Genomic DNA, 23,346 nt, shown 5'->3' on the forward strand with positions numbered 1-23,346 from the left:
GACTGACTTCTATCAGACATGGAAGGATTATCTAACAGGTATAATCAGGTACCTGGAAAAATGGAATCCCACCACTGGATGAACAATCCATACTTGCATCTATAGACGGCTCTTGACTTGGAGGTTCTTCTATTGAGTGCCCTAGAACTGACTTTTCTTCATCCAAGTCCTAAAATAAGAAAGTAGATTAGTGATTTAAGTCCAAGGACTTAAAAATCCTCACAAAAGTAAACGCAATTTCTTCTTTGAAAGTAACACAACGTCCATTGTATAAAGGTTAAACCTCAATAAAATTCGTAGAAGGTCTAATAAATAATGAAAAGAATCTCAAATGTTTCTCATAGAGAAATACCTACAATAAAATGTTAAAAGTAGTAATCTCAGAATAATGGGATTATAGTTTATTTTTTATTTTATATGTCACTTCATGATTTCCCAATCAATACTTAACTATAGTAATTATAGACAAGGGGTACTTGAGTGGCTCAGCTGGTTAAGTGTCCAACTCTTTTTTTTAAAAGTTATTTCTCTATTTGAGAGAGACAGTACGAGTAGAGGAGGGCGGGGAGGCGACAGAAAGAGAGAGAATCTAAAGCAGGCTCTGCACCCTCAGTACAGAGCCCGATGGCAGGGCTCCTCCAATCTATGGACCGTGAGGTCACGACCTGAGCCGAAACCAAGAATCAGATGCTTAACCAACTTGAGCCATCCAGGCACTACTTAAGCGTGGAGTAGATTGCTTAAGATTCTCTCTCTCCTTCTCTCTCCGCCCTTGCCCTGCTCACTCTCAAGCAGTCTCTCAAAAAAGAAGAAGAAGAAGAATTACTATAGTTAAGAGCACAGGTTGTGGAGCTCCTCAGGTTCCAGTTCCAACTCTCTCCTGTGACAGAGGACAAGGTAATACTTTGTTTCCTCACCTATAAAATGCAGACAGTACTAGCATCTACTTCAGAGGGGTACAAAGAGAATTAACTGAGTATAAATATACATATATATATGTAAAGTACTCAGAACAGGCTCTGTGACATAATAAACATAACATAAATACTAGTTATTATTATTATGACTTTAAGAATTTTAAAATGTCCAGATTAAAAGAAACAGGCCTAAGGGTCAGACGACTACCATTAATGAGACAGGGTAGGATTTAAGGGCAAAGAATACAATTCTTCATATGAAGTTGAGGATAAAAGGAGTTGATGCAAGAGACCTAATATTAGGATGCTTTAACTATTACCTGACTGATCTCCTCCTTGTTGTTTTCGGAACAGTTTAGCATCATTAACAGTTCAGGTTGCTTCCTTTTCAACTGATCAAGGAGCTGTTCACGTGGTTCAGTTCTCACCAGTGTTGATGGGTATAAGTAATTTTTCCTCTGTGGTGTCATACCTTTAGTGCATTATATAAATGGGAAAAAAAATGAAGTGTGGGATTTGAAAAAGATTTCTTTTATGCTAAAATGTGTACTTCCCAATGAGTCTCTGTCTTCCAACGATATAACCATTGCCATACATGGGAATCAGTCTTATTACTGATTATTACTACTTGTTACAGGCATATATTGCTTACAACTAATATTTCCTAACGTGACAAATGATCTTAAATACACTCCACTATTTTCAAGATCCAACCTATCCCCAAACATGAAACTATCCATCTCTAAAGATGTACAAAAAAATGTGTTGTGGGCTCTGAAAGGAACTGGAGTACTGCACTCTGAGAAATGGCATTACTGGAATAAGTACAGTTTTCCCAACGAGATCACTTTGATAGGATAATCATTTCACTATAAATTTGGTGGCAGCTAAATATTAACCAATTACATCTCTTTATAATGAACTCATGCTCTCATATTTTTTTTCATGCTCTCATATTTTATATGAGCACTTTTCATTTAACATTTATATTCCTAATTTTGTTGAAAAGTAGACAATAACTATTATAGGACTCTTATGTAAAAAATAAACTAACAATCTTCAGCATCCTCGCCTTTTATAACTGCACTTGCTATTCCCCTCTTGTTCTCTCTCTCCCTCTCTCAATTCAATTCAAGTGTGGGATTTGAATAAGATTTCTTTTATAATGTATATTTCCCAAAGAGTCTCGTCCTCTGAAGATATAACCATCACCATACATGAGATGGATAGAGATATATAGATAAATATATATATCTTTGAAGTATAATTTTTTTTTAATTTTTTTTAATGTTTTATTTATTTCTAGGAGAGAGAGAGAGAGACAGCATGAGCAGGGGAGGGTCAGAGAGAGAGGGAGCCACAGACTGAAACAGGCTCCAGGCTCTGAGCTGGCAGTCAGCACAGAGCCCGACGCGGGGCTCGAACCCACGAACCACGAGATCATGACCTAAGCGAAAGTTGGACGCTTAACCGACTAAGCCACCCAGGTGCCCCTGAAGTATAATTTCATACCATAAAATCCACTCAATGATTTTTAGTAAATTGACAGGGTCCATAACCCTCAATTCAATCCAAAGAATAACTCAATTTCTTACATTGTTAAATAGTTTGTTATATTTTCTTCCCTAAATCATTATAGCCGACACTGATCTTAGCCATCTCTGACCTCTCAAAGTGGTGTTCCTAAATGCTAAAAGTCCATGACAAAATAAGAAGTATACATAAGAAAATGCATAATGTGGTATGGTTTTGCCATTAAACTAGATTTATTTAGTTACATTCCTCTACTATTTTTGGTATTAAAATGCCTTTTTACAAAATAGTGCTAGATAGATGGTTGCTGATTTTTATTTGCGTTTAAAATGTCTTCTCTCAGGGCGCATGTGTGGCTCAGTTGGTTAAGTGTCCGACTTCAGCTCAGGTCATGATCTTGCGGTCTGTGAGTATGAGCCCTGCATTGGGCTCTGTGCTGACAGCTCAGAGCCTGGAGCCTGCTTCAAATTCTGTGTCTCCCTCTCTCTCTGCCCTTCCCCTGTCCCTTCCAGTGCTCTGTCTCTCACTGTCTGCCAATAATAAATAAATGTTAAAAATTATTTTAAATAAAATAAAATTAAATTAAATTAAATTAAATTAATCTTCTCCTGGGGCACTTGGATGGCTCAGTTACTTAAGCATCTGACTTCGACTCACGTCGGGATCTCGTGATTTGTGAGTTTGAGCCCCATGTCAGGATCCATGCTGACAGCTCAGAGCCTGGAGCCTGCTTTGGATTCTGTGTCTCCCTTTCTCTTTGCCCTTTTCCTGCTCACACTCTCTCTCTCAAAAACGAATAAACATTAAAAAAAATTTTTTTAAATGTCTTCTTTTAACAAAGCCAGTTCCCTAAATATTTGTAAAATTTTATTGAATTGTGATGCCCGAATTTCTACAAGTACATGTCACTTGTTTCATGACATCTAATCTTGATTAAAGCTATTTTAGGGTCCCAGTTTTTTCATTTGAGTTGACTACAGCAAGATGGTAAAATCCTATCAGGCAATGGCAGAAACATCTGCCACAGTACAAGGTTGACTTCCATTTTTAAAAATTTGAACCATTCTATTTTCCTTTTAAATTACCTGTTGGGAGGGGTGCCTGGGTGGCTCAGTTGTTTTAAGTGTCAACTTTGGCTCAGGTCATGATCTCACAGTTTGTGAGTTCAAGCCCTAGTGGGCTCTGTACTGACAGTTCAGAGCCTGAAGCCTGCTTCAGATTTTGTGTCTTCCTCTCTCTCTGCCCCTCCCCTGCTCATGCTCTGTCTCTCAAAAATAAATAAACATTAAAAATTTTTTTAAATTACCTGTTGGGATATCCAATTTCAGATCCTGTTGTAGAAAGGAATTAAGCTTAGTCAAACCAATTTTTATGGTTTCATTAAGTTCTAGACTTCGTGCAATTAATTTTTCTTCATCAGTAGTTATCTGATCAAAAAACATGTTACGCTGGTTCTCATTAGCTGCTTTATGTCCATTTAATTTTTCAGTAATCTCTGAACTTGAAGCCTCACAACCTTGGTTTACAGCCTGTAAATGATGCAAATGAGGATTCATTATTAAAATCGAAGAATGTGGAAATTAATTTGTCAATAAACTATTTGTAAAAAAATAAATAAATAAAAAAATAAAATAAAATCGAAGTTATCAAATGTTTTATTCAATATATTATTTTCTCTTACTTTGAAATTTTCCATAGTAAAGTTTTAAAAACACATGCAAAAGTAGAGACAGTAGTATAATTAACCCCCTTGTACTGACTACCCAGTCTCTGTCTTTATCGATACCTGGGTATAGATCAAACGAGATTAACCTTTTTTTTTTTTTAAATATTTTTATTTATTTCTAGGAGAGAGAGAGAGAGACAGCGTGAGCAGGGGAGGGTCAGAGAGAGAGGGAGTCACAGACTGAAACAGGCTCCAGGCTCTGAGCTGGCAGTCAGCACAGAGCCCGACGCGGGGCTCGAACCCACGAACCGCGAGATCATGACCCAAGCGAAAGTCAGACGCTTAACCGACTAAGCCACCCAGGCGCCCCCCCCTTTTTTTTAAACGAGATTAACCTCTTACTCTTCCCATAGAATTATTCTAAAGCAAATCCTGTATCATTTCATCCATTTACTTCAGCATATATCTCTTAAGAGTTCAGAGTTCACATCTAAAAAATTTAACATTAATTTCTTTATATCAAATGTCTAGTTAGAGTGCAAATTTCACACATTGTCTGACACGTTTTTCACAATTCATTTGTTTGAATCAGAATTTATCATTAGATTTGGTTGATATCTCTTAAGTAGATGACTATATAATTTATCACCCAAACTGAGATACTCTTCAGAGTGAAAAGGGCCATCCTTAGTAATAATACCTCCAAACAACTGATGTCAACGAGGACTATCCCAGGCAAACTAGGACGTAAGACCCTAGTTTGATGAGGGTATTTCCTCATACTTTTCCCTTTGAAAAGTTTTCCTTCTTTAAAAAAGTAGGTCTTTGCTCTGCTGATTATCTAAGATTCTGGATCTGGTCAACGGTCATCTCTATACCGTATTTTCATATATTTATCTATACTCTGTATTTTCTACAAAATAGTGAGATCCAAAAGTTTGATCTAAATCAGGCTTAATTGTCTGACAAGAATATTTTGTGAGTGGTGCCGAAAGCACATAATGCCTAGTTGTGTCTATCACATTAAGATTAGTCAGTTGGGGGGCGCCTGGGTGGCTTAGTCGGTTAAGCGTCTGACTTTCGCTTAGGTCATGATCTTGTGGTTCGTGGGTTTGAGCCCCGCGTCAGGCTCTGTGCTAAGTGCCAGCTCAGAGCCTGGAGCCTGTTTCAGTCTGTGACTCCCTCTCTCTCTGACCCTCCCCTGCTCACGCTGTCTCTCTCTCTCTCTCTCCTAGAAATAAATAAAACATTAAAAAAAAAAAAAAAAAGATTAGTCAGTTGGGGCACCTGACTGGCTCAGTCACTAGAGCATGCGGCTCTTGATCTTAGGGTCCTGAATTCAAGCCCCACAATGGGAGTGGAATTTACTTAAAAAGATAAATTCTAAGAAAAAATTAATCAAGAGATGCCTCAGCGGCTCATGCAGTTGAGCGTCCAGCTTTGGCTCAGGTCATGATCTCATGGTTCATGGGTTTGAGTCCCACATTGGGCTCTGTGCTGACAGCTTGGAGCCTGGAGCCTGCTTCAGATTCTGTGTCTTTCTTTCTCTCTGCCCCTCCCCCACTGGTGCTCTGTCTCTTTCTCTCAAAAATCAACATTAAAAAAATAAAGTTCTCCTCTCCATCAGTTTTCATCAAATGGTATGAGCGGTCATTAATGTCCACTACTCTGCTAAGGCAAGAAAGAATTCTTTTAGCAAAGAGAGATGGATGATCTACTGTTTCCCTTTATTTACCAGTTTTCAAAATAATGCACTTCTCTAGCATGATCCAAAAGAGACCTATGAAATTTTTATAAATTTGGGGCGCCTGGGTGGCTTAGTCGGTTAAGTGTCCGACTTTCGCTTAGGTCATGATCTCGCGGTTCGTGGGTTCGAGCCCCGCGTCGGGCTCTGTGCTGACTGCCAGCTCAGAGCCTGGAGCCTGTTTCAGTCTGTGACTCCCTCTCTCTCTGACCCTCCCCTGCTCACGCTGTCTCTCTCTCTCCTAGAAATAAATAAAACATTAAAAAAAAAAAAAGAAAGAAATTTTTATAAATTCATAAGCTTTAATATATTTTAATCTTTTATAGCAATTAATTCTTTTTCATACACAAACTATACCATCTTTAAACAAAGGAGCGTCATCAGATGGGCTCCTATGTCTTTCTGCTACAGCCCCACTAATCTTTAATAATAGCTCTCCTAATTTCTAGTATGACAGGATCACTAGGCTTATCTGGTATATTTCCAGGTTCAAACCTGAAGTCACCTATTTCTCCATTAGCCCTTATTCCTCTTGGCAAAAATAGCTTATAAAGCTTAAAATACTTACATTTTTTTTACCCAGTTTCTGAGAATATTAGTAAAAATCTTTTACGGCACAGAAAGAAAAAACAAGCCACAAAGGGCACACATAAGTGTTAAGATCAAGCAAGCATACAAATCCATCAAGTATCCTTTGAGCAATTAAAACAATATCTTAAAGCAATAACAGGTTTGAATTATATATCAAAATAGGGTGCCCTTAACTGAAGAAACCAAGATGTCAAAAACCAAGGATATGTACAGGACAGATCAGATATATGTTAAATAATTTCAAGCTCTGGGGGACATGAAACTAGATCTTGTATAAGCATACCAACTATTATGCTTAAAAATTTAATTCATTCATTATTTTAATTTTTTTTAATGTTTTTATTTTTTTGAGAAGCACTGGGGTAAGGGCGGCGGGGGAGGGTGGGGAGGACAGAGGATCCCAAGCAGGCTCTGTGCTGGCAGCACAGAGCTCAATGTGGAGCATGAACTCATAAACCACGAGGTCAGGACCTGAGTCGAAGTCAGACGCTTAACTGATAAGCCACCCAGGCACCCTAACCCATTCATTATTTTAAAATATCGTCTGCAGGAAGCTGGGTGGCTCAGTTGGTATGGGGCCTGCTTGGGGTTCTCTCTCTCACCCTCTCTGTCCCTCCCCCATGCACGCTCTCTCTCAAAATAAACCTTAAAAAAATAAAAATATCATGTTTTCCATCCAATTCTTAGCCCAGAATATTTAATTTTCTGATTATCACTATTCTCCTTACAGTAAGTTCCAATTATAAAGTTATTACCTCCAGTAAGCTCTGAAGTTCTTCTTCCCTTATATTTAAGCAAGACACCCACTGCTCAGAAAAAGAAAGTGTGCTTTTGTTCAGAGCCTCGCATCTCTGTTCAGTCTCTTGAGATACTAGTTCCAGATTGCTATTAAGTTTATCACAGTGCTTCACAGACTCTTCAACCAGTTTTGTACCTTCTTGGTTAAAATGTCTGAGTTCCTGTGATAAGCCATCACAATCAGCACAAAACTGTCTATTATAAGAGGTTGTTTTGCCGATTATATCTTTAGATTTCCTATAGAAAAAGAAAATAACATTGTTAAAAATGGAAAATTAAGAGTCAAAAGATACATAACTTGCTCAAGATCACACAGTTCAAAAATGGCATATCTGAACCCAGGCAGTCTGGCTCCAGAGCCCACGTTCATAATTAATCTTCTACACTGAAAATGGATACTTCGGCAGGTGTCTCTCCACAGCAGATTGATGTACTTGCCATTAAATGGCTTTTGGAAATGTCTCTTTTCTCATAAAACCCTTCCCAGCTCTCCTCCAGGTATAATGCTTTACTTTGTATCTCTTAGAGTGATGACTATACTAAAAATAAAATCTATCTATGTGCTTTATTCCTCATAGTAGATTATGTTACCTAAGGGCATCACCTACAGCCTCTACTCTAATCTCTAACGTGTCCATAATTAGTCCATCACTCTATTCTTAAGCAGTTATGCCTTGCCTATGACATTAAATCATGAAAATTATAAATGTTATAAAATAAAGTCAACTTAAGGCTTTCTAATAATTAAGAAGATTATATGGGGGCATGACAAACTAGACACCTGGCACACACAGCACACTGTAATATAACCTTGGTATAAAACTAAAATCCTCTTCTAGGACTAGAGTTATACTTTGGTGAATGAAAGTTACCCTCTATTACCACTAGATGGTACACCATGTGAGTAAACCAAATGAGGAAACCGCTATTTTGAAAACCAGAGTTCAACTACAGGTTAAATGGAAATGACTGAAAAAGGAAAGGAAATTCAAGTAAGAAGTTGGAGACCATCAACACAAATCTAGTCCTTCAAGCAATCACAACCTCATAGGAAGTTGAAATGCATTCATAAGTGACCACAATCCATGATAAATGCCAAAGGCACTGAGTAGGTCTCAAACTTCAGGATACATAAACCTCACCTAGATTCCTGGGCCCTACTCCTAGCTGATTCTTTGACATGGTCCCTGGACCACACTTTGATGGAAAATATTTTGAATAAATGTCAGGAAGATAGGAAAAATGGCTTGCATAGGCCTTAAAAAGAGTATATCACAGTTTCCTTCACATTTCAATCCTACACTACTATTCCCTTCAGAGCTATGGAAGAAGCCAGAAATCTTGAAGTCTAGACACTAGGAATTAAAATGTAGGGAAACACTTTCTAGATCTAGAATCTAGAAAGAAGATTTCAGAATGGAACATGATATAAGGAATAGGATCATCAATAGAACTGGAAAACAGATGATAGGAGTTAGGTAGTAAAACAGGTGATAGCTAAAATTCTGGAGCAGCACTGTTCTATAGAATATAATGTGAGCCACATAAGTAATATAATGTAGCCACATGAAAAAAGAAAATAGGGAACTAGGGAATGCCTGGGTGGCTTAGCTGGTTAAGCACCCAACTCGTGATCTCAGCTCGGATCTCGATCTCGGGGTTGCAAGCTCGAGCCCTGCACCGGGCTCCATGCTGGGTGTGTAGCCTACTTTAAAAAAAAAGGCGGGGGGGGGGGGTGGGGGGGGTGCCTGGGTGGCTCAGTCCGTTAAGTGGCCGACTTCAGCTCAGGTCATGATCTTGTGGTCCATGGGTTCGAGCCTCACACTGGGCTCTGTGCTGACAGCTCAGAGCCTGGAGCCTGCTTCTGATTCTGTGTCTCCTCTCTCTCTGCCCCTCCCCATCTCGTGCTCTGTCTCTGTCTCAAAAATAAACAAACATTAAAAAAAAAAAAAGATAAAGCAATCAGAGTAACAGTGTACTGCGTGTATATAGCATATACAGAAGCAAAATATATGAAATATGAAAATAATGCATAAGAGATGAGGAGGAGAAATTGGGAATGTTCTGCTATAAGGTGCTTTGATTACACATGAAACAGCAAATTACTTGAAAATGAATTAACATTACTTAAAAATGTATATCATTAATCCTAGAAAAACTACTTAAAAAGGTAATTTTAAAAGTATAAATGGTAAGTCAGTGAAAGAGAGATAATGAAAACATAAAAATGCTGAACTTAAATTTGGTAAGGAATAAAAGGGAAACAAAGCACAAATGATGTGACAAAAGCAAAATGATAGATTTTAATCCAACTATATCAATACTTCAAATGAGAATGGTCTAAACACCAGTTAAAGGTGATACATTGTTAAATGTGATGAAAAAGCAAGACCCAACTATATGTTATCTCCAATGAATCCAAGTTAAATATAAAGACTTGGGCCAAAAGTAAAGGAATGAAGATACATTTTATGCAAATAGTAATAAAAGAAAAGCTACATACTAATATGTTTCAGACAAAGTAGACTTCAGGACAAGGAAGATGATCAGGGATAAAAGGGGACATTACATAATGATAAGCAGTCTATTCTTCAAGACATATCAACCTTAAATGTGTATGCATCTAACAAGAGAACATACCATATGTACAGCAAAAACTGATAAAACTGATGAGGAATAGACAAATCTAAAATTGTAGTCAGATTTCAACACCCCTCCTCTTAGTAAATGACAGAATAGGTAGAAACTCAGTAAGGAAACAGATGACCCAAATACTACTATCAATGAACTTGACCTAATTGACCTGTATAGAACACGTTATCCATCAAAAGCAGAACAAATTTTTCTCATATGGGTAGCACCAAATGAAGCATATCAGAATAACATTGCAAGGGCTCCAAAAATAAAATTGTCATTGGAACCAGAACTCACAAAAATGGGCCAGGACCTTCACACTAAACCTAAACAGAGTAAAATGCCTGCCAAAAAAGAAGACTTAGATAGGATTCTGAATCTCCTAATAACCAAAAATACAATCAACACAATACAATTACAATCTCCTAACATAATAACCAAGATACAATCAAAACTATTCTGGAAAATCACAACTTGAATGAGAAAAGACAAGAGGTGCCAACACTGAGATAATTCAGATGTTGGAGTAATCTGTTAAGGATGTTATAGCAGCCTTACAAAAATGTTTCAATGAGCAACTAAAACACTTTTGGAGAAAAAAGAATTAAAATCTAGGCAAAGAAACAGAAGAGATTAAAAAAAGAAGCAAATGAAAATTATAAAACTGAAAAATCCAGTAACTGAAATGAAACACCTCACTCAATGGGTTCAATAGCAGAGTAAAGATGACAGAGGAACATGAAGACAGTTCACAAAATTTACTGTCTGAACAACAAAAAGAAAATATCTATAGCCTCAGAGACCTATGAGACCATAATAAAAGATCTAACATGTGTCATCAAAGTCCTAGAAGCAGACGAGAAAGAATATGGAGCTGAAAAATGTTCAAAGAAAGGATTAAAATTTCCACAATTGGGAAAGGCATAAGTAGACATAGATTTAAGAAGCTGAGCAAATTCAGACAGGATAAACTCAAAGAAATATTTAACACACAATATAATCAAACTTCCAAAGACTAAAGAAAGGAAAACTACCTTGAAAGCAGCTACAGGGAAATCGCAACCATGCCGTTCTTGACAACTACAACTAGTCCTGAAGGCCAATCCAACTGTGGGACACCATACTAAACAAATACTCTACCCTGTTGAAAAAATAAAGGTCATGATAGACAAAGACTAAGGAACTACTCAGATTAAAGGAGATGATCAAATGCAATGTGTGATTCTAGATTAAATCCTGAAGCAGGAGGAAAATCTTTTTCTTTTCCTACAAAGAACATTAGTGAGAAAACTGGCAGAATTTTAATTAGGTCTGTATATTAGATAAAAGGAATTACCAATATTAATTTTCTGATTTAAAAATTGTGTTATGGTTATATAAGAGAATGTCCTTATTTTTAGGAATACAGATTGAAGTATCTTCTACTGAAGTAGGAGACAGTGAGCATCATGCCTGCTAACTATGTACAGCTAGTTCAGAAAAGAGATTTCTAGGGGTGCCTGGGTGGCTCAGTCGGTTAAACATCCGACTTTAGCTCAGATCATGATCCCACGGATCATGAGCTTGAGCCCCACATCAGGCTCTGTGCTGACAGCTCAGAACCTGGAGCCTGCTTCAGATTATGTCTCCCTCCCTCTCCCTCTCTCTCCCTCTGCCCCTTCCCACTCATGTTCTGTCTCTCTCTCAAAAATAAACATTAAAAATTTTTTAAAAAAAAGAAATCTCTATATACAATATTAGAGGAGGGTGGGGAGAGAGAGAGGTAATGAGAATGAGAAAGCAAACATAATAAAATGTTGTACATGAGAAACTGGGTTGACAGATTTGTACTGTTTGAAGCCTTCTATTCTGAAATAATTTTTGGCAGAAAAAAGATAAAGAGAATTAAAAACTGCTTACTGCTCTGTATTTTCTTGGACACTACTAAGTGGTTTCTGGATGTTTTCACACTTTTCCTCCAAGGCACAAAATCTCTCTGTCCAAAGACTGATTAACTGGCCAAGTTCCTGTAAGAAAGGTGTGGGAGAGGAAGAGGTTGAAATTTTGAGACCTGAATTTTTCTTCTATACTGACGTGAAGTATTTTTCCTTAGGTGAGAATTCTACAAATTCTTGACAAGAGATATTTAATTCCATCTCTCGCCCATAAAGTAAAGCAGCAGAAGTGATATTAAGAGGATAACATTAAAAGGATTTTTCAAAAAGTAAATATTAGCAAACTTTGCTATTTTAACTATTAATTAGTAGCAAGTTACTTTCAGTGTACCTCAAAACTAAGCAAACATACAAAGATGTCACGTTATGTTATGAGAAGCACTTTGACAGATATACAGTGCCCAGTTGCTTCTAAACTGATAACATTACTAGAAGGGAAAAGTAATGCTGATAATCTAATGGGTCAAGCAGTCCAAAAATAGTATTAATTACTGAAACGGAAATATTTTACAGAATCTAGCTGGATCATATTAATAAAGTATAATTTTACCTTTCCTCATACTTGGCATCTTTAAAAGTGAGCTCTTATAAGGTAAATAACCTGATAGGGACTTAAATATACAATATGAAGAAGCCACACTAAGGACCCAGAAAGAGCTGAACATGCACCCGGCATGTTTGGTCCGTTAGTTGGCCAATATCTCTAATAACACAGCAGCGGACAATATATACCCAATACTGATTATGAATAAAATCTGTCAGTATTTTTATTAGTCTCAAAGTAGAGGAAAATGCAGGTAAATCAGATTTATCTGCATGTAAATAGGTGTTCAGAGTTTTACATAATTGTTTTGTTAGTGCTAACCTCAAGTTCTAGAATATCTGAGAAATCGCTCACTTAGTAAATTAAAAAAATTTTTTAATGTTTATTTATTTTTGAGAGAGACAGAGTGTGAGCAGGGGAGGGGCAGAGAGGGAGAGAGACACAGAATTGAAAGCAGGCTCCAGGCTCTGTGCTGACAGCTCAGAGCCTGGCTCTGTGCTGACAGCTCAGAGCCTGATGCAATGCTCGAACTCATAAACCATGAGATCATGACCTGAGCCGAAGTCAGATGCTTAACCAACTGAGCCACCCAGGTGCCTCTTACTTAGTAAATTTAATTTCCTTAAAGCCAAGGAAGTCAAAACATTCATGCTAAAATATTTTGGGATCATAGATATTTTGTTTCTTTTTAAACAGTTGCTCATCAATTTTAAACATTTCAAAACAGCTAATATATAAAAAGCTGTGGGGTGCCTGGGTGGCTCAGTTGGTTAAGCGTCCGACTTCGGCTCAGGTCATGATCTCATGGTTTGTGGGTTCAAGCCCCACGTCGGGCTCTGTGCTGACAGCTAGCTCGGAGCCTGGAGCCAGCTTCAGATTCTGTGTCTCCCTCTCTCTCTGACCCTCCCCTGCTCACGCTATCTCTCTTTCTCTCAAAATAAAAATTTATATATATATGTATATATATAAAGCTGATATACCTTAGAACATATGCCGAAAAAGTAAGACAAATTGATGCAGAGATAATGAGAAATTGCTGCAATTTCAAATTCCAAGAAATGTGTTCTAGTGCTCGCTTCGGCAGCACATATAATAAAAAATGTGTTCTAGAAACACACAGAAGAGCCACTCCAAAGTAGTTACCTTTCAGGGGCCCCTGAGTGACTCAGTTGGTTAAACGACTGACTCTTGATTTTGGCTTAGGTCATGATCTCGCAGTTCATGGATTTGAGCCCAGTATTGGGCTCTGTTCTGACAGTGTGAAGGCTGCTTGGGATTCTCCCTCCCCACCTCTCTCCGTCCCTCCCTACTCGTGGTCTATCTCTCAAAATAAATAAACTTAAAAAAAAAAAAAGTGGATGCCTTTCAGGCACTACAATCACCACTACGACTATCAGAGGATCTAAATACTGCTACGTGCTTTCAAGCCCTCGGTTTCATCATTAGAAAACTAGGCTACGAATGGATCAAGAAGATGTGGTTTATCTATACAATGGAATACTACATGGCAATGAGAAAGANACTGAATAAACACATAGTGAGTGGCTCAATAAATGTTAACTATTACTTTTACTAATTTCTGATGTTAATCCTTTCTCCAAAAAGTTTCATGCTTCTCAATTAGGGAAACAAATAATCTTACTTTAAAGTTGCTTTAACTCTTGCCTAAAAATCTTGGATGTGTTTCCTTTCTCCTTTTTTTTTTTTAAATGTTTTATTTATTTCTAGGAGAGAGAGAGAGAGACAGTGTGAGCAGGGGAGGGTCAAAGAGAGAGGGAGTCACAGACTGAAACAGGCTCCAGGCTCTGAGCTGGCAGTCAGCACCGAGACCGACGCGGGGCTCGAACCCACGAACCGCGAGATCATGACCTAAGCGAAAGTCAGACGCTTAACCGACTAAGCCACACAGGCACCCCTCCTTTCTCCTTTTGGGTGACATGGATATGAATTCCCTCTTCCTCACTTTCCAAAGAAGAAGAAACCTTTATTACTCACTAACTCATATCAATAGTTTTATTGCCCAAAGAGTTCTATCTTGTAATAATAATTAGGCTCATTTAATAAAACTTTACACATTCATCACTCAAGCCTCAGGAATATCAGGGGTTGTTTTCCATATATCTGATCTTCAGAGATTATGACTTCCTTGGTTTGGAGATTTGCTTTTGGTTTAAAATCTCATGCACTGAGGAACAGTTTACATGGAAGAAGGTAACCCATAAGTTATATTTATAATCACTCAATAAAAATTAAGAACTGTATTAATTTGTTACAATTCAAATGTCTGACATCAACGAGACAGAAATAGTAAAGAGACAGTACAGCACAGTCTATGAAAGGGAATAACCATACATGTTACCCTAGAAAAAAGCAATTTATCAAGTTATGCTACAGATACATGTTCATTGTAAATGCTATAACTATTTCCTTCTAATTGCACTCCCAAAGGTATGTTTCTGTAGTTTCATCTTTCATCTTAGTGTGATGAAGGGACTGTCTTATTTGTTTTACTGTGCTTTAGTATAGGGTTCTAAATGTAGCAAACCCTGAAATACTAACTGATCACAAAAGTATTCGTAATTATTTTGTATTAATTACTGTTATAAGCAGGAATGGCTATGGTATTTTCAGATTTCTTAAATTAGTTCTACAGCATTCAGATTACATAACAAGGATTATTAAGTTAAAGATGATAAAACTTCCTTTTTATGCTCCCCAAATCACCTAAATGAGATACCTGTGAATGGATTTTTTTTATCATCTTCAGGTCTTCAGTTAAGTTTTCACAGAGCTTCTGTGATTCAGCCAAGGACAAAATCGTATTTTCTTGTAGTTCATGCAGACTGCTACACAGCATACTGAGAAAGCCATCCATTTCCTTTTTCTGATCTTCTATCTTTGAAGGAAAAAGTTAGTTTCTTTTAATTAAAAAAAATTTTTTTGTTGTTTGTCTGGTTTTTTTAGAAAACATACAAATAGAAAAGTGAGCAAGCAGTATGTAGAGGAAGGTCTTTCTCTCTAGCCCCTGGAACCTCAATGCCATTCTCACCTCTGAGAGATGACTGCTAAACACTTTCAGAGATATTGTATACATTCTTAGGCAGATGTGCATACATAGGCACATATACATAAATATGCCTGTCTTCTCCACCCATGCATGATAGCATGCTATACATGCTGCTATGTAAACAAACATTTATCTTGAAGATCACTCTCTCTCATTTTTCTTAGCCATGATTCTGTTGATCACATCAATGGCAGCGGGCATCCCATCTCTTCTTACCTCCAAATTCCAACTCACAACCCATGTCTTTTGCATTGTAGACAAGTGTGCCCACAGATAGAATTTCTTTCTTAAACAATTTGATTTTGAGAAATTAAGACTATAACATTTGTTACCTTACTAGCCACGGTCAATGAAGTCTTGAAAATATGCTTCAGTTGACTGTTGATTTTCAGTATAGACACCACAGTGGGGGATAAAGTTGTTTCTAGTGAACTTAGAAGGTCAGTCTTAAGTAGATCCTGGTTTTAAAAATAAACAAGTCTTTAAAAAAATATTTTCACTTTCATAAACCTGGATGGTTAACGATAGTATCTTAAATACCTTGTTAACACATGCAGAGTAAAATTCTAAGTTTCCATTCTCTAACCTTTATAGCCTACAGAGCCTATTTTTTTCTAGAGTCTATATTCATCATAAGTTACTTATTCCTACCTACAGTAATTAAGAAAATGGTCATGTAACATACAATAGATTCTTAACAGTCTAATGCAATAGAGGTCCAAAGAATTCAAACAATGACAATCCTCTGTTAAGACTTCAATATTTGCAAATAAAGAATTTTTTTTAAGTGGGCAAGTACACTTTAACAAAATAAATTTCAAACAAGCTTAGGTTACTAGGCAAATCGCCATCAAAGGCAGGCTTTGAGCTGGAGGTATTTAACTTTGAAGACCTGGTGACTTATGTGCTATTGTATCTGAAGAACTTGTTAAAGTTCTTGTTCTTGTCCAGGTATATGGAAAGTTGAGAATGTACCATATACCGAGGATTTTTACAAAAAGAAAAAAAAATTTCTGACCTAAGCTCCCTTCACTTGGGCAGGGTGAGGAGCTATAATAGAAAAATTTAGTGAATACTTAAGAAAAAAGGCTACTGGTATTTTTTTGGAAAGAAGAGCTAACACACTAATTTCAACTCATTCTGTAGGAGCGGCCGTTATCTCTTCTGACTCAAGCAATGCTTACAAAGTGAAATATAACTTGGTAGAAAGACATCAATACATACAGCCTGGCATCTAGTATGAATCAATTTCCCAAAAGTTAGTACCAACTGAGCATCTATTAACTCTGTCAGATTGGGTGAATCTGAAGAAATATATCAAATAATGTCATATAAGCGCTGAACCTAGGCAATGTCAGCTAACATTTGTAGTGATTTACTTGGAAAATGTTCAACAAATATGGTTAGACTCCATCTAATAAATTAATAATGAAGAGAAAGCTATAATTTCTACATTGTGAATTATACAGTAAGTCTTAGGTGATTCATTTAGTAGCTTAAACACCTAGGAAATTTCACTAGTGGGCGGCAACTGGAAATGCATATTAATTGCACTCTCCATCCCACATCTGAAAAGGAGAATGTCAGGAATAGACTAATTCTGGTTTCCTTTTGAATATCACATTTTAATTTCTTTTATGTTTCTTTAATCTTTTTAGCATTGCTTAAGGATTTGAAAGTTGCTGATTAAAGCATTTCCTCTGATTTAAAATAATAATAACAACAACATGGTTAGACTCCAAAAGGGAGGCAGAGAGCCTGCACCAAGAAGAAAACAAATAAGTGATATGGCCAAGAACTTCCTATGTATATCATACAATTACAAAATAAAGAGTATTATTCGAATCAGCTGTGAAGGAGGTAATATTAAGTATAATTAGATATGTGGCTTCTATAGAACTATGAAATAAGAGTCTTACAGTTAAGGCCCAGAAGGGCTTGATCACACAGATCTGACCGCATAAATTGTCATATGTATTCCTAGAATTCTAACAGTTGTTTTTCTTGTACACTTTTTTGTATTTAGTGTAGTTTTAAATCAACCATCTAATATCCCCCCGAGCTGGGTCAGTTGTAACATCAGCACCATCACTGCAGAACCCTTGAGGAAGGATGATTGACCAATTTCAGACCCAACTAACAACTCATGGGTCCCTTGAATTCATCTGGCACTAAACCTGCCCTCCTAGTTATTGGGCTTATTAACTCCTGCTCTTAATATTACCAGATATAAGTGAAAAAAGTCTTAAAGGTTCGTTATATGCATTTGGAAATTAATCTTTCTGGGAGAAAAAAAAACAGTGGAGAGATCTGTCTTTAAAAATAGAGAGCTACTCTTAAAGTGGTATGTTTATCACCATTTCTGGTAAAGCTTAAAATGAAAGAAAAGTTAACATTGTTTTTAAAGACTGCAAAGTAACCCTTCAAAAATAATTTAAGAGATTTACTAACAATCAATGTTTGAAGTACAGTTTTGCTTTCTGCTGCTAATGATTGTTCTTTTAATATCATATTAGAAATCTGAGAAACACGTGTAGACACATTTTCTGGAACAGACGTGAGCGATTCCAGTGCTGTTGTAGTAATTGTGTCTAATGCAGAGACACTGGAAGACAGCAGGTTACCTATACCAAAAAGAAAAAAGATATAAACTTTGACATATCGAGTTATACAGTTAGAACCACTTCAAAGAGATTGACAAAATTATATCCTTGCTGTGGAAATGTGTAATAGTAAATAAGCTTAGAATAATTGGCTCACTACTAAGAAATATAATCAAATAGAAATGATACATGTTCTATAGTACTCTGCAAGCACTCGACATGCTTGTCAGTGTAGCAGAACCACCACTATAGTTCACAGTAAGCGAAGAATCTTCCTGATCGCTAGCTATAAGTAATCAGAGTAGTACAGTAAGTAAGTGGAAGAGGTTATAAAAGAGAAACCACAAATCAATAAACCAAACTTAGAGTGACTAGACGCCAGGTGATTTTTACAAATTTTCACATTTCTGTATCTCATGAAATATAGTGAAAATAATACTTTCATATGAAATAAACTAATGCTTAGGAGGTTTTTTCCTAAATGAAGATAGCACATGGGTATGGTTAAAACTTACTTTGTAAAAAACAGAAAACAACAACTAAAATCTATTTTTAACTCAAAAGCAGGAAAAGCACTGTTCCCTAGTCTGAGCAGACAGTGAGTGCATTGGAGGGACCACTGACATAGTCACCCCAGTTTCTTATGATATTAAATGATCAGTTTTGAAATTAGTCTCACTAATCACACAAAGACTAGAATAATTAGAAATGCTTGAACTCGGGGTGCTTGGATAGCACAGTCGGTTAAGTATCCAACTTCAGCTCAGGTCATGATCTTGCAGTTTGTGAGTTCGAGCCCTGCACTGGGCTCTGTGCTGACAGCACAGTGCCTGGGGCCTGCTTCAGATTCTGTGTGTGTGTGTGTCTCTCTTTCTCTCTCTCTCTCTACCCCTCTCCCCACTGACTCTCTCTCTAAAGTAAATAAACATAAAAAAGAAAAAAGAAACACTTGAACTTACCAAACAAAGTCTTGTGAGCTTCTAGCATGACCTTTTGTTTTGAGCTGCTATCCTTAATTAATTCGTCCATCCTATTAAACAGACTATTCAGGTTTTTGCCAAAAACATCCTGAGCTTCTGCATTGTGCTCATCAATTGCCTTCTTACGATCCAGTTTGGAATGGAGACCAGATACATCTTTTGTAGTTTCTTCAACTGTGGTAAGCAACTACATATGATTTTTAAAAATAAATGTTAAGATGGATATCACAAAAGCAGACTAATAAAAATATCTGTGCTACATAAGGATTTCTCCCGACAAGAATCAGTAAGTTTCGGGGCGTGTGAGTGGCTCAGTCAGTTAAGCACCCAACTCTTGATTTTGGCTTGGGTCATGATCTCACGTGGTTAGTGGAATTGAGACCTGTGTCAGGCTCCATCCACACTGACAGCAAGGAGCCTGCTTGGGACTGACTCTCTCTCTCTCTCTCTCTCTCCCTCTCAACCTACCCTTCTACAGCTTGTACTCTCTCTCTCAAAATAAAAATATAAACTTAAAAAAAAAACCTCAGTAAGTTTTAGTCTTTGTATCAGAATCCATTTTTAACTCACGCTAATTTCTCCAGTTGCCCAGGAATTTCCCCTCACCTAGCAACACAGGCAAGGAAGAGGGATTTGCCAACCTCATACAGTAATTATGCTCCCTCACAATTTTTTTTCTATTATGTGCTACTATTTTCTCTAATGTGCACCAAATAAAAAATTAAATACTTTCAACATCTCCCATCATTAGAAAGTGCTAAATTCTTTATAACTGATAAGTTTCAATCTTGACCAAAGGGAAAATTATCTCATTATTCTAAATGTCCTCAAAGTATATTAAAGTCATTTTCTATTTGCAAAACTTCAGGAATGTTTTTATTTTTTAAGTCAGCAGCTCTAGTGAGGAATATTCAGATGAAAAAATAGTGTTCTTTAAATTGACAGAAATGTTATTTGGGGTGAATAAGTAGAACTTCACAATTAATGCTTAAACAAAGAAAGCCACTTCTACCCATTCTCTAATTTCTTGAACGCAAGTATAAATCAAAACAAAGGACAAACCCTGCTGGCAGCATCATGAAGTTTCTCCTCAGTACATTCCAAAGCTGATGTAATATACTCTTCTTCAACAAGTTGTAATTTAGTTTCTTGTAAATGTTTCTGAGTGGTTTCAAGTTCCTGTGTCTTATTTTGCAGGTCAGATTTACACTGGTCAAGTTCATTTTTATTATCCATAAACAACTCTGTAACCTAAATATAACATATTAAATATTTTTTTTTAAGAATTACAGTGCTGAACTGATTGGACAGATACCTTCTGAGTTTGTAATGTAATGTGAGAAGAACCAAACAATTTCCATGCAAAGTTGTGACAAGCTGTAACAAGCTAAAAGGTAGGTTAGCACATTTTATATGACAGCTGGTTTCTTCCTGTAAATTCATTAAAAACCTTGAGATGAAATAATAGGTCTAGTGTAGTGGTGTTAGTTCTTCAGGTTCCTCCCAACACTGACAATGTGAGGGGTGGCACAGAAGGGTCAGATCTGTCCACCTTAGTTATTCAACATCTGGTTTCTCCTAGTATCTGCAGTCCCTCACTGATAAACACAGTAATGAAAGTGTCTCTGCATTCACTATTTACATTTTATAATAAAACCNTAAGCCACCCAGGCGCCCCTTCAGTTAATTTCTTATAATGCTGCCTTGATATAAGTGGCAAACAGCATCTTCATCACTGATGACAGTAAAAATACAATACAACTGACAAAGAGTCAGCAAGAAAAAAAAAATCTTAAGGAAAAAAGATCAGGGGCACCTGGGTGGCTCAGTCAGTTAAGCATCTGACTTCAGCTCAGGTCATGATCTCATGGTTTGTGGGTTCAAGCCCCGCGTCGGGCTCTGTGCTGACAGCTCAGGGCCTGGAGACTGTCTTTGGATTCTGTGTCTCCCTCTCTCCCTGACCCTCCCCTGCTCATGCTGTCTCTATCTCTCCCTCAAAAAAATATAAAAAACATTAAAAAAAAATTTTTTTTTTTAAAAAAGAAAAAAAGATCAGATGGTGCCTGGCTGGCTAAGCAGGTAGGGTATATGACTCTTGATCTCAGGGTCATGAGGTCAAGCCCAACACTCGGCATGGAGCCTACTTAAAAAAAGAAAAAGAGAAAGGGCACCTGGGTAGCTGTTGGTTGAGCATCCAACTCCTGATTTCAGCTCAGGTCACGATCTCACAGTCATGGGACTGAGCCCCACATCACTCAGTGTAAGCCTGCTTGGGATTCTCTCTCTCCCCCTGTCTGCCTCTCCCCCACGCACACATTCTCTCTCTCTCAAAACAAAGAAAGAAAACATTAAAGAAAAAAAAAAGAAAAAACATGGCTTGTCTGAACTGAGATATACAGATGAAGCACACAAAGAATTTCAAAGACAGTACAAATTAAAAGAATGTAAAGAAAAAAAAGGAGGGGCAGGCACCTGGCTGACTGTGTCAGTAGAACATGTGACTTTAGATCTCGGGGTTTCAGGGTTGTTAAGTTCAAGCCCCACAATGGGTGTAGACATTACTTAAAAATAAAAAACCTTGGGAAGAGGCACTTGGTGGCTCAGTCAGTTAAGCATCTGCCTCTTGATTTCAGCTCAGGTCATGGTTTCATGGTTCATGGGTTTCAGCCCCTCATCAGGACAGAGCCCACTTGAGATTCTCTGTCTCCCACTCTCTGCCCCTCCTCTACTCACTCAAAATTCAATAAAAAAAAAAAAAAACATTAAAAAAATAAAAATAAAAATTCTTGGGGCACCTGGGTAGCTCAGTCAGTTGAACATCTGACTCTTGACTCTTGATTTTGGCTCAGGTCACAATCCCAGGGTCATGGGATTGAACCCTGCATTGGGATCTGTGCTGGACATGGAGCCTGCTTGAGATCCTCTCTTTCTCCCTCTCCCTCTGCCCCCCCCCCACTCACTCATGCACACATGCACTCTCTCCAAAAAAAAAAAAAAATCTTAAAAAAAAAAAAGAAAAAAGTAAAAACATCAGGTTCCTCACACTGTGAAATTTTCTTTTAATATGTGCTTCCCAGGTAACATTCAATACTGTTTTAAATGCTTACCCGACTTAGCTCCTCCTCAACAGCACCAATTTTTTCAATCAGTTCCACAATCTGTTCTTCTTGGACAGTTAATTTTCCACTCATGGCTCTAAAATAAAATTTAATGTAAGTTTAACAGTTAATATTTTTTCCTAATTCCTTTAAAATGTATCCTAACACAATTGTGGCAGTTCTACATCATCTCTACCATTTATCATCATGATAATGATGCCTAGGTGTCAATAACCAATAAATACAAATTACAAAAAACAAATGTATTCCTTGTCCTTGTTTCATAAAAGGGCTGTTCTTCTTGTGATCTCCATTTTGAAAATAAGAATCCCTACCTTTGAGGAAAAAAAGCATGTGTATACATAAAATCTGAGATGCTACAAAGCTGACCAAGGACTATAACTCACATAAAGTGAGGGGAGGGGGTACAATGCAAGTGGCTGCAATCAGGAATATGGAGTATAAATAGGACCCGCAGAATCCAGGAAAGGCTTGGGATGTGAAGGCATCAGGTGTCAGAGGAAGAAGGGATGAGATAAGGGGCTAAAACCTGGAGAAGTGAAAAAGTGTATATACAGAACAATTACACCTTTTGTCCCTTGCACACAAACCCCAGGATACACCAAACACACACCACCATCACACCACCACATAAATCTTCATGAGATGGAAGGGTTATCCTCTATAACACAGTTCCCCAGTCTCAGCACTACTGTCATTTGAACCAGATGATTCTGGCCCACTTTAATGGGTCTCTGATTTCTTAAGCATTAGCAAGTTTCAGAAGTGAATGCCATCCCTTGTAGCCTAGTTCCTTCATAACTACCAACAATTTTCTATTCCACACTGTGCTGAAATGACAAAGATATTTTTGCGAGTGCAAATTTCCTCAAATTATTAGCTAAAGATACTGGCGATTCAAGAAACAGCTAAAACTGAGGTATAAGAGGAGAGTTAATTCTGACAGTCTTTCCATTAACTATGTTAGCTCTTTATTGGAAATAGCTCTTTGATGTGAATGAGATATTTGAAATGCTTTCTTCTATTGAATGTTCATGAGGTAATGCAACATTTGTTATTTCATGGATGATATGGTTTTGACAGTTTTAAAAGATCTATTAAGCTAGGAGTAAATAAAGCATTATCTTGTTTTAAATGGTGGCTGCAGCTTTCATAATCCTCCTCTGACTTACAGTGTAGTAATTCCAAAAGCATGTTCAGAAAGAACATTGCTTCC

General features: G+C 37.2%; 1 protein-coding gene across 1 annotated transcript in view; it reads right to left on the reverse strand.

Annotated features, from left to right (window-relative positions):
* The window catches only part of KIF11 (kinesin family member 11), a 44,144-nt gene that overhangs the window by 2,794 nt on the left and 18,004 nt on the right, over positions 1–23,346 (reverse strand). Inside the window, exons 11-21 of the mRNA XM_077779827.1 lie at positions 22,119–22,206; positions 20,074–20,262; positions 18,991–19,198; positions 17,880–18,052; positions 15,761–15,886; positions 15,099–15,257; positions 11,783–11,889; positions 7,207–7,486; positions 3,757–3,979; positions 1,238–1,389; positions 53–169 (exon numbers count right to left, since the gene is read on the reverse strand). Of these exons, the coding sequence (XP_077635953.1) occupies positions 53–169; positions 1,238–1,389; positions 3,757–3,979; positions 7,207–7,486; positions 11,783–11,889; positions 15,099–15,257; positions 15,761–15,886; positions 17,880–18,052; positions 18,991–19,198; positions 20,074–20,262; positions 22,119–22,206 (1,822 nt within the window). The remainder of the gene's footprint in view (positions 1–52; positions 170–1,237; positions 1,390–3,756; positions 3,980–7,206; positions 7,487–11,782; positions 11,890–15,098; positions 15,258–15,760; positions 15,887–17,879; positions 18,053–18,990; positions 19,199–20,073; positions 20,263–22,118; positions 22,207–23,346) is intronic.

This window comes from Crocuta crocuta, unplaced genomic scaffold (genome assembly GCF_008692635.1).
Source record: "Crocuta crocuta isolate KB4526 unplaced genomic scaffold, BGI_CrCroc_1.0 scaffold170, whole genome shotgun sequence".
NCBI lineage: Eukaryota > Metazoa > Chordata > Mammalia > Carnivora > Hyaenidae > Crocuta > Crocuta crocuta.